Genomic DNA, 11921 nt, shown 5'->3' on the forward strand with positions numbered 1-11921 from the left:
CCCCCTCCCGCCACCCTTCTCTCTCTCGCTCTCTCGTTCGTCATGCCGAAGTGACCACATCGCAAAAGACACACTTTCCTTCCGCTAGCTTCCGCTTCCGATAAACCGATCCTTCGACTATTGACACCCGTTATGAGGACTCGTCAAGAGAAACAGGGGTTGGTCCGAGAAGATCGTTAAGAGATCAGAAGCCCATTTGACAAAGATTCCCATGGAGGAAAATAATAATCGAAATTACGGTACTTGGAGTAGATATCGAAGGTATCGAAGGTATCGAAGGTATCGAACGGATGGAAGGAAGTCCCTGAGCATATTACCTGGAGGCATTATTCGGAATCGTGACTCGACTATCTTATCGTGGCGCCCTTCGCGATAAGATAACGTTCCACGACTCGAGAAAGTCTAGATAAAGATAGCCATTAGTCACGTAGGCCGAAAGATCCCTTCCTATTAATAGGCCTCCTCTTACTTGGCCTCCGTTCTAAAGTTTAACGTTCGCTATATGTCATTTTCGATATTCGATAGTATCAATGGCTTTCAACGGTGGATTTCCTTATCGTCATCGGGAAGGGAAGGTACGGGACTAGTTGGAATTTGATCCGCTGCTCAAAGTGAATAATTGAGTTTGGAGGATGGGATGGCGAATTTGTGAGTCACTCTTCAAAGAGAGAGAGAGAGAGAGAGAGAGAGAGAGAGAGAGAGAGAGAGAGAGGGCGACGATACTCTCGATTTCGTCGAAAAGCGTGGGGTGCCGAGGGGTGCCGAGGGCACATCAGGCCGGAGCCAGAGCCAGGATCATTCAGGGGCGGCGAGAGGGGGGGTCCTCTGCAACTTGTTGCAGCGAACGTTAATAAACGAACCCTCGAAGAGCCCTCGGTGATCCGAGGAAGCGACGCCTTTCCTGTGCTTCATCGAGAAGTTATCCAGGTGATCCTCCAGCAACGTACCCACCACCCTTCACTACCCACAGAGGACAGCACCGGTTGTCTCTGTCCTCGAGGAAAGCCTTTTCAGTGAATCAAGTCGAGGGTGCACGAGGGGAAAAGAAGAGAAAAATGAGAAAATAAAGTTTCAGGAGGAAGTGGCATCGCCATGGCTACCGTGGTGAGTCGTCGTCGGGGAGGCCGTTCGACCGTGTGTGTGAGAGAGAGAGAGAGAGAGAGAGAGGGTGCGCCATGCTCAGACTCTCTACGGTTGAAGTCCTAGGTAGGGAGAAGAGAGTCGAAGTCCCCGTCGAAGGTTCCTGGACAAAGGTGTAGAGAGAGACGGAGTGAGGAGGATGTGGATGCAGTTGGGAGGAGACGGGGGAAGCGCGAGTAGGAAGGAGTAGAGGGGCGGCGGGGAGAAATGTTTATGTATCGGAAGAAACGAAAAGCGAAGCAGTGTGGGCGAGCGAGACGGAAAGGCACGAACGTTTCCGAGCGGCAGTCAGTGAGAAAGCTTGTGGAGGTGGTAAGGTCTACTAGGACTGGTGGTTGTGGTGGTGGACGGTCGCGCCGGTGCTGGTGCCGGTAGTGGAGGTGGTAGTGGAGGTGGTAGAAGCGGCGGCGGAGAAGGAGACGAAGACGCAAAGGCGCGCAGCACTTGACGCGGCGCCGCGCGCGGTTCAACCAACCAGCCAACCAGCCAACCAGCCAACCAGCCAGCCAGCAGGCAGACAAGTAAGCAGAAAAGTAGCCGGATAGACTGGAGGATCAGGAAAGAGACGGGAACTTCCGGAGGAAATCGGCGGAAGCTAACAGTAAGAAGGAAGGCGTCCTGGTTCCAGTTGTTCACCAAGAATCGTCCCTGTGCGGCATTCGGGCTTCATTTTGAACTGGGAAAGTAAAAGCGCCGCGACGCGGCCGAACGAGCGCGCTTGGCTTCGCGCTCTCGCCCCCCCCTCCTCACTCTCTCTCTCTCTCTCTCTCTCTCTCTCTCTCTCTCTCTCTCTCTCTTGTCGCAGGCGCGCGCTATTCTCTCTCTCTCTCTCTCTCTCTCTCTCTCTCTCTGATGTCGCAGGCGCGCGCTATCGCGAGAAACGCGCCAAAGAGTGACGGCCGCGAATACGTGGCACCGTGCTGCTCCGGACTCCGTCGTCGTCGTCGTCGTCGGGATCCTCCTCCTTCAGCGGCCTCGTGGGTGTGGCGCAGCCAAGTGTGACGTGCTGCAGAACGTGGTGCAACGGAAAGACAGAAATCCCGAGAGAGACAGAGGGAGAGAGAGAGACCACGGGCATCGGACCAAAGTCCTCGGGAATCCAGGGAACTCGCTCCGATAATACGAGACGGATCTACGAGGAGTGATAACGTGCACGGGCCATGCTGGAATTCGTGATAGCGACCTCGTCCACTTGGTAGCCAATGCTGAACCCGAGACGAGTCGGACGGGACGCACGAACGAACGCACGTATTTACGCTCGCACGAGGGACACGATACAATCGAATATACTCGGTGGATACGAAAGGAGCGCGCGGTTACCGGCCTCGATTTATCCTCCTTCGCCTTCGCCTTCTCCTTCTCCTTCTCCCGCTTCCTCTCTTCGCTTCTTTTTTATTCCTTTCCCTCTTCCTTCGTCTCCCTCTCTCCCTCGGCCTCTCGCTCTCTCTCTCTCTCTCTCTCTCGAGACCTCCTCCACCGCCTCCTTTTCCTTCCCTTCTTCCCACCACGTCCACCGCCACTCGGTGCACGGCCAGTCGAGATTTCATCGAGTCCCGCACGGGAAAGTGTCTCGCGAAACTCGATCAAGAATTCCGTAAAGTTTGAAAGCAGCGTCCGTTTTACGTGGGTTCTTCACCGATGGATTTCGTGTGATAGCCTCTTAAAACCAGTGGAACGAAGTCTCTTTCCACGTGGAGCGCTGCGCCGGTCTGCCCCTGCCCCCTCGACCCCTCGACCCCTCGACCCATCCAACAGCACAGAAGGTGCACGCTTGGCTTCCTTTCGAGAGAGTCGTGTGGATCAGCTGATCGTGAGTTTCGAGCCACCGTGTACATGCACCGTCCGTACGTCTGTGAGTTCCCGGGCGTGTAACGGGTGTGCTGGGTGAACAAGAGGAAGCCCCGCCAAGTGACTGACTGGAGTGTACGTTGCTGTGAGCGATATCTAATCGCGTTGTGATTCCACAGGATTTGATCGAATATTGTCAGCGGAGAATCCAGAGAGCAGTGTAGTGGATTCGGCAATCCGGGAATTTGGCCACGTGATTGACTGCCAGACTCGAGCGGCTGGCCTTCCCAGAGAGTGAGTTTTTACTTGATTGGACGTGGGAGTACTGCACTCGATGCGGCACACTCGACTGCCCGGAGGGACGCGTCTTGTGTATCACCGAAGCGAAGCATCGATCCCATTGTAATTTCGATAAATATCCATACGGTGTCTATTTTATATCGATGCGCTACCCGATGCGATGCTCCAAAATCTCCAACGTCACTTCTCCACGGACCACACGTGTTTCTGGCTCTGGTAAATTTCATATAAATTCTCCGAAAGATTTTTCACTTTCGTCCTTCCATTTTCGTTCTCCGACGACAGCTATCGTGTTATGTTATGTCATTACATAAGAGCGATTCCGTAACTGTACTCCGTAACCTTCGTAATTATATAGAACACTCTGCTCGACGCCAGTCCATGGCCCTTACCAAATACCGAAACGCGTAAAATGGAGTTTGTGTCGTTGCGCAACAGTCGTGTGTGCTATTGAAGAATTGAGGTCAGAATGCCCTATACTGTTAGCAGCGAGTCGCGCCGCGAGACGCGCGACTACCTTCGATTCTTGCTTCCCAATCGGACGCAGCAGGTCCGGAGAGTTCAGTTTCCAGTGGTGCCAACCGAACGAACTCGTCACTGATAATAATCAACGAGACTCCCTGCGCCGGCTGTTCCAGGATTTCCTGAACACGAGACGCACCCTGTGGCCTTGCACCGGGCAACCAGATCTCTCAGGTAGAATTGCTTTCGGGATCGTCGAAGTGGAAAATTAAAAGCTCCCCGCTTAATTCTAGTGACGTGCGTCCTGACAGATCATTTTGAAAATGAGCCAGACTCCCTGTCAGCCACCAGGTGTATGCAGATGGGGCTGCCGAATCGCAACTCGCGAAACCAATGGGGAGCTATTATCCTTTGACGGACTCGTAGTACGATCTGCCACGTGTCTACCCACGTGGTGCCCGAGGAACGCCTATCGAATCCCTTGGCTGATCCACTGGGGGAGGTTCACCCTAACGGTCGCGTATTATGCCGGTTGCCTCCGGCTAGTCTCGTCGTGTCCACATCATTGAGCAGCCTAAAAACCCTTCGGAAGGTATTACGTTTCTCGGAGATGATTGACGCGCCAATAGGAATTCTGATCTTCCTTTGGCAACCGTGAAACACGTGGATAAGGGGGGGGGCCTTCAAAGATCTCAACCAGGCAACCGGATGCTGCTTATTGACTGACGAGTGGAAAATTTTTACCTAACTCAGCCTGGAAATTGAAATTTTCCAAAGCAGCAGGATTCCAAGCTATTTGCTCTAAGAATTCTCACGATGTCGAACGGTAGCACGTGGATACGCATCCTCACGCACAGCTCGTGCGTTGCGTGAAGATTTAACGAGGATGAAAAAAGTAGCACGCTCGAACTTCCTGTCACGCGTTCTCCAGCCTCCGGGTCCATCGCCGAGCCCTTTCTACGGCGCTTTCTATGCTTCGCTCTGCGGGAGACTTTTTTGCCAGGCCGAGAGAGAGAGAGAGAGAGAGAGAGAGAGAGAGAGAGAGAGAGAGAGAGAGAGAGAGAGAGAGGGTGAAGGCAAAAAAATGTGAAGTTTAATGAATTTCTTACGGGCTTTCTTCTCCGGCGCTTTGCGCGTCATTAGGGGAGCCAGACATTGAAATTAAAAGAGTCGCGCGAATAAAAAGCTCGAAGACGCGCGACTACGGATTTTTAGTGACCCCCGGCCGAATTTATTTCCGACCTCCTGCCTGTATCCACGTTACATACGTGAGGCGTCTCGCCACACATTCCGAAAAACAGAGGATGCCCTCGCCTCGTTAAATCGACAGAGTCTCCTTATTAAAAGACAAGCCGCGTTGTGCTTTTTCTAAATTCCTTTGAAACAGCGTCAGGGAGCGCACAGGGACACGTTGCCAGCGTCAAATAGTTTCCGACTAATTGGCCTGCAGCTTCACTCTGGCAATCCATAGACACTTAGTCCTCCCATCTACAAGAAGATGACTACGATAATTAGCCTGTACTCGATTAGGAAGCTTCGTTGCAAGAAGTATCTTCGATGTCCGTTCTTCGGGTTGTAGCAGTCATTCGAAAGTCATTACAGCTACGGGCAGATAAATTCCCGATTAAAATAGTCTCCGCTCTTGGGTGGTCTTTCGCGAAATCGATTTTGCGAGAGCGCGTACCAACGTACCAACGTACCAACGTACCAACGTATAGGGACGTTTAGGAAGAAATAAAAAGAAATGACGACCCCGAATTCCAGTACATGCAACTGTTGACTAAAGCGACGTTCTCTTGATCTCCTCGGCGGGCCGACTGCTGGCTCTATGGTCTCGGGCAGTTTACCAAAAAATTACATTTTTCAGCACGACTCACAACTATTGTCACTTGCCTCTCAATCTGAAATCCACGTGTCCAGAGAAAATCTCACAGTAGGGGACCAGTCAAGACACAAGATCTTTGAACGGGTTTGACTCTCCCGGCAAGCTCAGCGTGGGCCCGAGACCTTGCCTATTTATACTTCCTCGGCAGACGCATACAAGCCTCAAGACCTCTAGGGCGCCAACATACCAGCTTCCACAGAAACTTGGAGCTGCCGATACGTGATTGCTATACAAGTGCCTTAAATGAATTTTCGAGGTTGTCCCTTGCAAAGTAAATGCACGTGGATGAGAATGCGCGAACGCGGCTCCTCGGCAGGCGACGTTCGCGTCTGACAATCGGGACGCGATTCTTCTTTATCAAGACGGGGGAATCGACTCCGTGATAATTGACAAGACCTCGGAAAGTCGGCCATAGTTGTCAGTCAGTTGCCGGTCGAACTATGGAAAGCGTTTGAGCGAGCAGCGGCCTACTTCGGGCAGCCAGATATTTTTAGCATTAGGGTCACACGGTTGTACTCGAGAGACGTCGGTGTGGCCCTTTGCATCTCGCCAACTAGATATCGCGACAACCCGTGTTTCCATAGGCCTTGAGAAATCTAAAGCATCCCTTGTTTTTTTCTCTGACGTTGCAGAGTTATCGGAAGATCGCGAGACAAGTGAGCACTCCCGACAGTGCGCCAGCGGGTCTGGGTAGTCCGCAGGCAGGAATAGGACTCCAGCAACATCAGCAGCAACAGCAGCAACAGCAACAGCAACAGGCACTGCACTCCGATCCCATGCAGCAGGCTAAGGACAATCTGAATCCCGCTGCGAGCCAGCAACCGGGGACTCTGAGAAACGGAAATCCTCCACCGCCGGTAGTATCCATGGTGAGTCTTCGTCTTGTTTTTTTTTTTTTCAATATTTTCTCTCTCTCTCTCTTTCTCTCTTTAGTTACTACCAAGGACTCATCTTAGAAACTCCGAAAGTCCTTTCGGAGTCTACGTACAAGTAATCTCACAGTTACGGACAGGTTTCCTAATGGCGACAGCTAATCTATAGTTACGACGTGGTTTAGCTTATCGGCGTAAACGTGCAGCCTATCTCCGCTGCGCTCCAGTTTCCCTCGTGTCGGGTTCGCCGAATCATTATTGTGCATCAGCCAGGGTATCACTTTCCGGGACGTGTCGCACCCACCCACACACGCGCGCACGCGGAGCCAGGGTGGGGGAGGGACCGGAACCGGGTCGGAGGGAGCAGGCTGCACCGTTCCCGGCAACAGGATAGGAATCCCGGAGGTTCTCGAGGGAGCTGCGAGGAAGCTGCGAGGAAGCTGCCTTCCCTCGCGACGCGCCGGGGAACTTTCCTGAATGAACTCCCGACCTCTCGGACGATCCCAAATCCTCGAGAGTGAGATCCTGACCTAGACCCCTCGGCCAAACCACTGGCTGCTGTCCTAGTGGCTTCCACACGCGCCATTGCACGAAAGTCCTCGAAAAATCTTCGAGATCGGTCCTACCTTCCCTCTTAGGAATAAAGAGACTCCTCGAGTGCCGGTCCAGCCGACAGGGAGAAGGAGGAAAGGCATAAACGAGGAAAGGAATGTGGTTGTCTTTGATGACAGCGTGAGGAACCTCTCGATTGTTGGCTCAGGATACTCGGCGAAGATACTCGGCGCTGAGCCAGTCCGGTGTGCGAGGTTACTGGGCGAACCAGTCTGCTCAGCAGCTTCTATACTCCGATAGGCTGGACCTCATCTCCGCGCCTCACTCTCCCTCCACTTCAGCCAAGCTGGACGCAGCCAGTAATACAGAAATTCGATTTTTTTCTACCGACTTCGTTAACAACGAAGCTCCATGACGCTTTTTTGGTATTTTTTAAATTCCGAACTGGAATAGAGCTGATGGGCCAGATAAGGTGCACACCTTGGATTACGTGAGTTTTCCATGCCGGCCGTGAGTGCGAGAGAGACGGAGCGATTGGCACTCGCACGTGTCAGAGTGAGACAGGCACAGTCGGGCCGCCAAATTGCAAGGGCACCTACTCACTCCTTTGGCTCCTACGTCTACACACGGACGGCAGCGGCCATGTGAATGCAGTTGCAATAAAAGTGCATAAGGCCCCTCGACGCTGTGCTCTTGGGGGGAGCGGGACGAATTGTCGAAGATCCCGAAGGTCGATGCAGTCTGACATTGTGAGAGGAGCCTTAGAGTCCTCACGGAAATCGTGTGGAGCCATCCGAGGACGATATTCCGCTCGCGATGCATCGACGTGACTCCTCACGGCCGGTCGCGTATTTATAGAGCGTTTGTCTTGCAGCCTCTGGACTCTCTTTTACTCTCCATCCTACAGCCTCCCCCGTCTGTACTCCGATCATCTCGGGTCGGGACGCTCAATGGCGTCGCTTCGATTTATGCGAAATCGCCACGACTAAAGATGCATCCCGTCCATTCTTCTGTCTGCTTCGCGTCTTCTCGATTCTTCTCCCAGTTTTTCATTTGTTCCTCGCTACCATTTCTCCCTCTTATAATTTTTCATCCCTTAATCGTCCCGTTGCATAGGTATACGGCACTGCAACCCTCCTGATATTATTTCTTCCTCCCCTTCGCTCTCGCTCGGCAGCTCACTCTCCCTCTCTCTCCCTCTCTCTCCCTCTCGGATTCTCCTCGTAGGTTGGTGGTTCCTGTTCCTGCGGGTATTGATTCGCGTTGGCGGCCGGTCGCCGCCCCCACAGCCGCTGTCTGCCGTTAGTCTACCCCTTCTTTGCCGTTATACCTACTGCCATTTTACGAAGCCAGCTCACGACCAAAAAAAAATGCTCAGCCAGTCGATCCACCCTTCCGATAAACCGCTTCTACCCTTACGGTCAGGGTTAAGGCTCTTTTAGAGCTGTCGGAGCACCTCGGGAAACCACTGTCTGCCGCAGAGTGGGAAATCGCGCTGGACGTGCCGTGGGTGCGTTTTCTCACGAAGAAAGGTAACGGCCATTTCACGTATCCTCATTAACGTCAGAGTGACTACTGGGCTGATTTACAATGCGACGCTGCTTTGGTACGGCGACCGATTTGGCTCGGTGAAACAGCCGAGGAGGAAGAGCGAAAGACCACGTGGTCTTGTAAGGGGTGCAATTCGCTGGGAAATTGAGCAGGTATCAATGGCGCGATAAGGGAAGTTTTACTGCTCAAACGATATCGCTTTATTGAGTTTCCTAGTCTGAGCACAAGGACGTGACCTATTCGCATGCTCGGCTGGAGAACGTGCACATGCACATGCACACGCACATGCATCGACAAATGAATTTGCTCGATACGAACAGCCCTCGCACCGTGGAAGCGCGACCCTCCCTGGAGCCGAAGCGGTTAATGAAATAAACGTATCGATATGGGGCTGATTGCCCTGGCTAATCCCCCGATAAATTCGTGAGCCTTTATTCGAATTCTCCGTTAACAATCCACTTCTCGATTGAAACGAGCAGAAAATGCGAATTCGAAGGGCGTTTTGCACGTAATGGGGTTTGGGTACCTTTTCTCGGCACGTGGGAAAGCTATAAGAGAGTCTTTCCTCCGAATGCTCCTCCAGTCAAGTTCGAGCTTAATTGAAAGTCATTGCGAAAGCCCTCTGGCTTTGAGGTTCCATCCATTGATCCCCCGGGATGCGCACCGAGATCGCACTGGACCAGGAGGACGTGCAGCCAGTTCCTTGAGAAGATAATGGATTTTTGATAGAGGCCCGCGGAGTCTGTGAATGTCGAGGGGAAGGGTCGGGAGCCTTTTTGGGGTTGCAAGAGATACGCCTAGACGGTAATAGAGGCCAAGGGAGGTTGAATGGGGCCGAATGGGGATGAAAGAGGCTAAAAGAGGGTTCGGCACGGAAGAGCCAAAGGGGAAGGAATAGGTTGGCGCGTTCCGAGGGTTATGTTTGGGTGTTGTCGACTGTGTCCCGGGACGTAACGTTTTATCGCGGTATGAGGCAACTGAGCTCACATTGGCCTAGGTCACGGTGCCACGAGAACGGAAGGACTTGCCCCTTGGGGGAAGAGAGGGATGTTAGGAGGGGTCGCTCCAGGATGAGGTTGCGGATGAGGATGAGGATCGGAACGAGGGTGAGGCTCCCTCGGCTGGCTGGCGAGACGCGCGTCTGCTCGTCCTCGATACCATCAACTTCAACCACAAACACCGAACCGCAAGCCACTTCGGGCTTCGGTCCGTGCCCTTCGACCCTTTTCCTTTTTACCCTCCCAGCCCTCGCTTCCTTAAGCTCCATTTCCTCAACCCTGACCTTATCACCTGGATGAATACATCACCGCTTAGGAAATCGGAGGGACTCCCCTTGGATCGCGGGATTATCCATCATCCCCTTGTTTATCCGAATCCTCTCTTCGATAGTTTCCCCGGCGTGCCTTTGTATTCCACGTACAATAGTTTCTTCCGTGGCAATTAAACCGGGAATGTTTTGCAAACCCGCTTGGAAACTATCGACAGCCCTATCCGGTGTCAGGAGAGTGCTAATGAAGCAGCGCGCCAATGAACAAACCCACTAATTACTAATTAACAGGGCCAAATCCCAATAGCACCTGTAACCGAGTTACTGTGCGTAACAGCGCCGGCGTAACGAAGGTTCGCACGAGACGTTTCGCTGTTGCTATATGGATTTTTCTCCTACCCCAATGAACTTTTCGCACCACCCCCGTTGCAGTGGTCACTCCTTGTTGTCGGTCAGTGAAAGGGTGGGATATTGATCCTGCACGTCTTTGGATCTTGAAGCGCAACAGTACGAAAACACAGGCGGCCGTCCTTCCAGCCTACCCGTGACGTCATAAAATCAGAGCCAATCGAGAAGCGAATGCTAATTCCACTGAGGAATTAAGGGTGACGATGGTCTCCGTTTCCGGTAGCGTATGCTTAGCTGGAAACAACCCTAGCCCGGAGTTTAATGTACCCATCTATCATGGAAGCTCCCTCAAACGCTTACTTCGTGCAAGGCTTAACTGCCGGAGTTTCAGCTTCGCCCAAATCCCAAACCTTTTCTGAGATTTCAAGCACGAAACCCAAAACCCACTGCCAGGACCCAGCCAAATCCTGGGAGACTCTAGGAGACCTAGAGTGGCTGAATCCCTGGGGACGTCTTCCAGGAACAGTCCGTAACGCGTGTCGACCCACCCTCGTTCCTGTTATACTTTAATACAGGCAGCCAATTCCCTGCGCAATGAAATTCAAACGCGGAAATTTGCAATTTTGAGAATGTTTGTTTGTTCGCGAGGCTGTTTGTTTTACGACGTCATATGGCTACGGTAAAGCGCGGTGATTCTTATTTTACAGCCGACGATAGTTTCGCGCTCGATGCGACGCCGACGTCCCGGCGGAAATGAAAATAAACGAAAGCACCTTCGCGCAGGTATCGCGATTCGCCTTTCATGTACAGAATTCATTGTGTTAGCAACGTTGCACGTGAATCCAGGTGGAAGCGCTTGCGATGCACGTGTCTAAGTACCACCGTGGAGGCATCTATGGTTTTCCGGGCATATTACATCCCTGAAAGGTTCCCTTTCATGTGGCAGACAGCTATAAACTTTCACAGCGCTTTTCACAGTTTTCGCGGTGCTTCTCTGATACCAACAAGCGGGAGGGAGGGGGGGGGGAGCTTAAGCCAGCTGAAGTTTAACCGGATGAACCTGCCCGTTTGATGGATCCACGTAGTGGAAGCTGCATTCTGCCAGCAGGACTTCGAACGAGATAATCTTAGGGGATTTTTTAATCTGCGTTACAGTCGCCAGGAGTGATGCCATTCTACGGGGACACCGGTGCCGGGTTCCGGCCCGCGGCTGGATTTGGTAACACCGTGTGGCATCAGGGTGTCGGTCCGGTTGGTGCTGTGACAGTGGAGACCACTCCAGCAACCTGGCCACCCCAACAATTCATCCAGCAGATACCTGCGCCAAATCAGCTTGAGGAACTGAGGTATCACACGCAGTACAGCGCGGCGACACCTTATCACCCGCAACCTGGTAAGCGTCGGATTCCATTTCTGGAGTCAAAGTATGACTGGAACTTGAGAACTACTCTAACTGGCTGATTCGACGATTTCAGTTGCCTATCAGCAGCAGGCCTTTATCACGGCGGATCAGTCCGCTTTTCAGCGTGCCGGGGCGACGGGACAATACGCAATTACGGGTCAGCCCTCACCCCTGGCACCGGTTGCGCCACAAACAGCCGCCTCCACACCTCAAAGGCCACTTAATGGTCAGTTCATGGATCCCACGGCCACACCGGGTCAGGCTGTTGGTTACGAGAGGCAGGAGTATGTTAATGGATATCAACAGCAGGTGAGAAACTATTACGATTGTCACTTAATGTGCTTTAGAAACTAA

General features: G+C 52.6%; 1 protein-coding gene across 11 annotated transcripts in view; it reads left to right on the plus strand.

Moving 5' to 3' along the window:
* The window catches only part of LOC107274493 (DNA N6-methyl adenine demethylase), a 65643-nt gene that overhangs the window by 40352 nt on the left and 13370 nt on the right, over nt 1-11921 (plus strand). For 9 of the 11 annotated variants that reach the window (XR_001539462.2, XM_025091739.1, XM_015753693.2 and 6 more), the window contains 3 exons: nt 6208-6444; nt 11321-11558; nt 11641-11876. Coding sequence is in view for 10 of the 11 variants with exons in the window: in XM_025091739.1 (XP_024947507.1) it covers nt 6208-6444; nt 11321-11558; nt 11641-11876 (711 nt within the window). In the remaining variant the exon portion in view is untranslated. Of the gene's footprint in view, nt 1-2013; nt 3445-6207; nt 6445-11320; nt 11559-11640; nt 11877-11921 lie in introns of those variants that run through there. The other 2 variants (XM_025091742.1, XM_015753697.2) reach the window with 2 other exon arrangements.

This window comes from Cephus cinctus, unplaced genomic scaffold, assembly GCF_000341935.2.
Source record: "Cephus cinctus unplaced genomic scaffold, Ccin1 Ccin1_scaffold3202, whole genome shotgun sequence".
NCBI lineage: Eukaryota > Metazoa > Arthropoda > Insecta > Hymenoptera > Cephidae > Cephus > Cephus cinctus.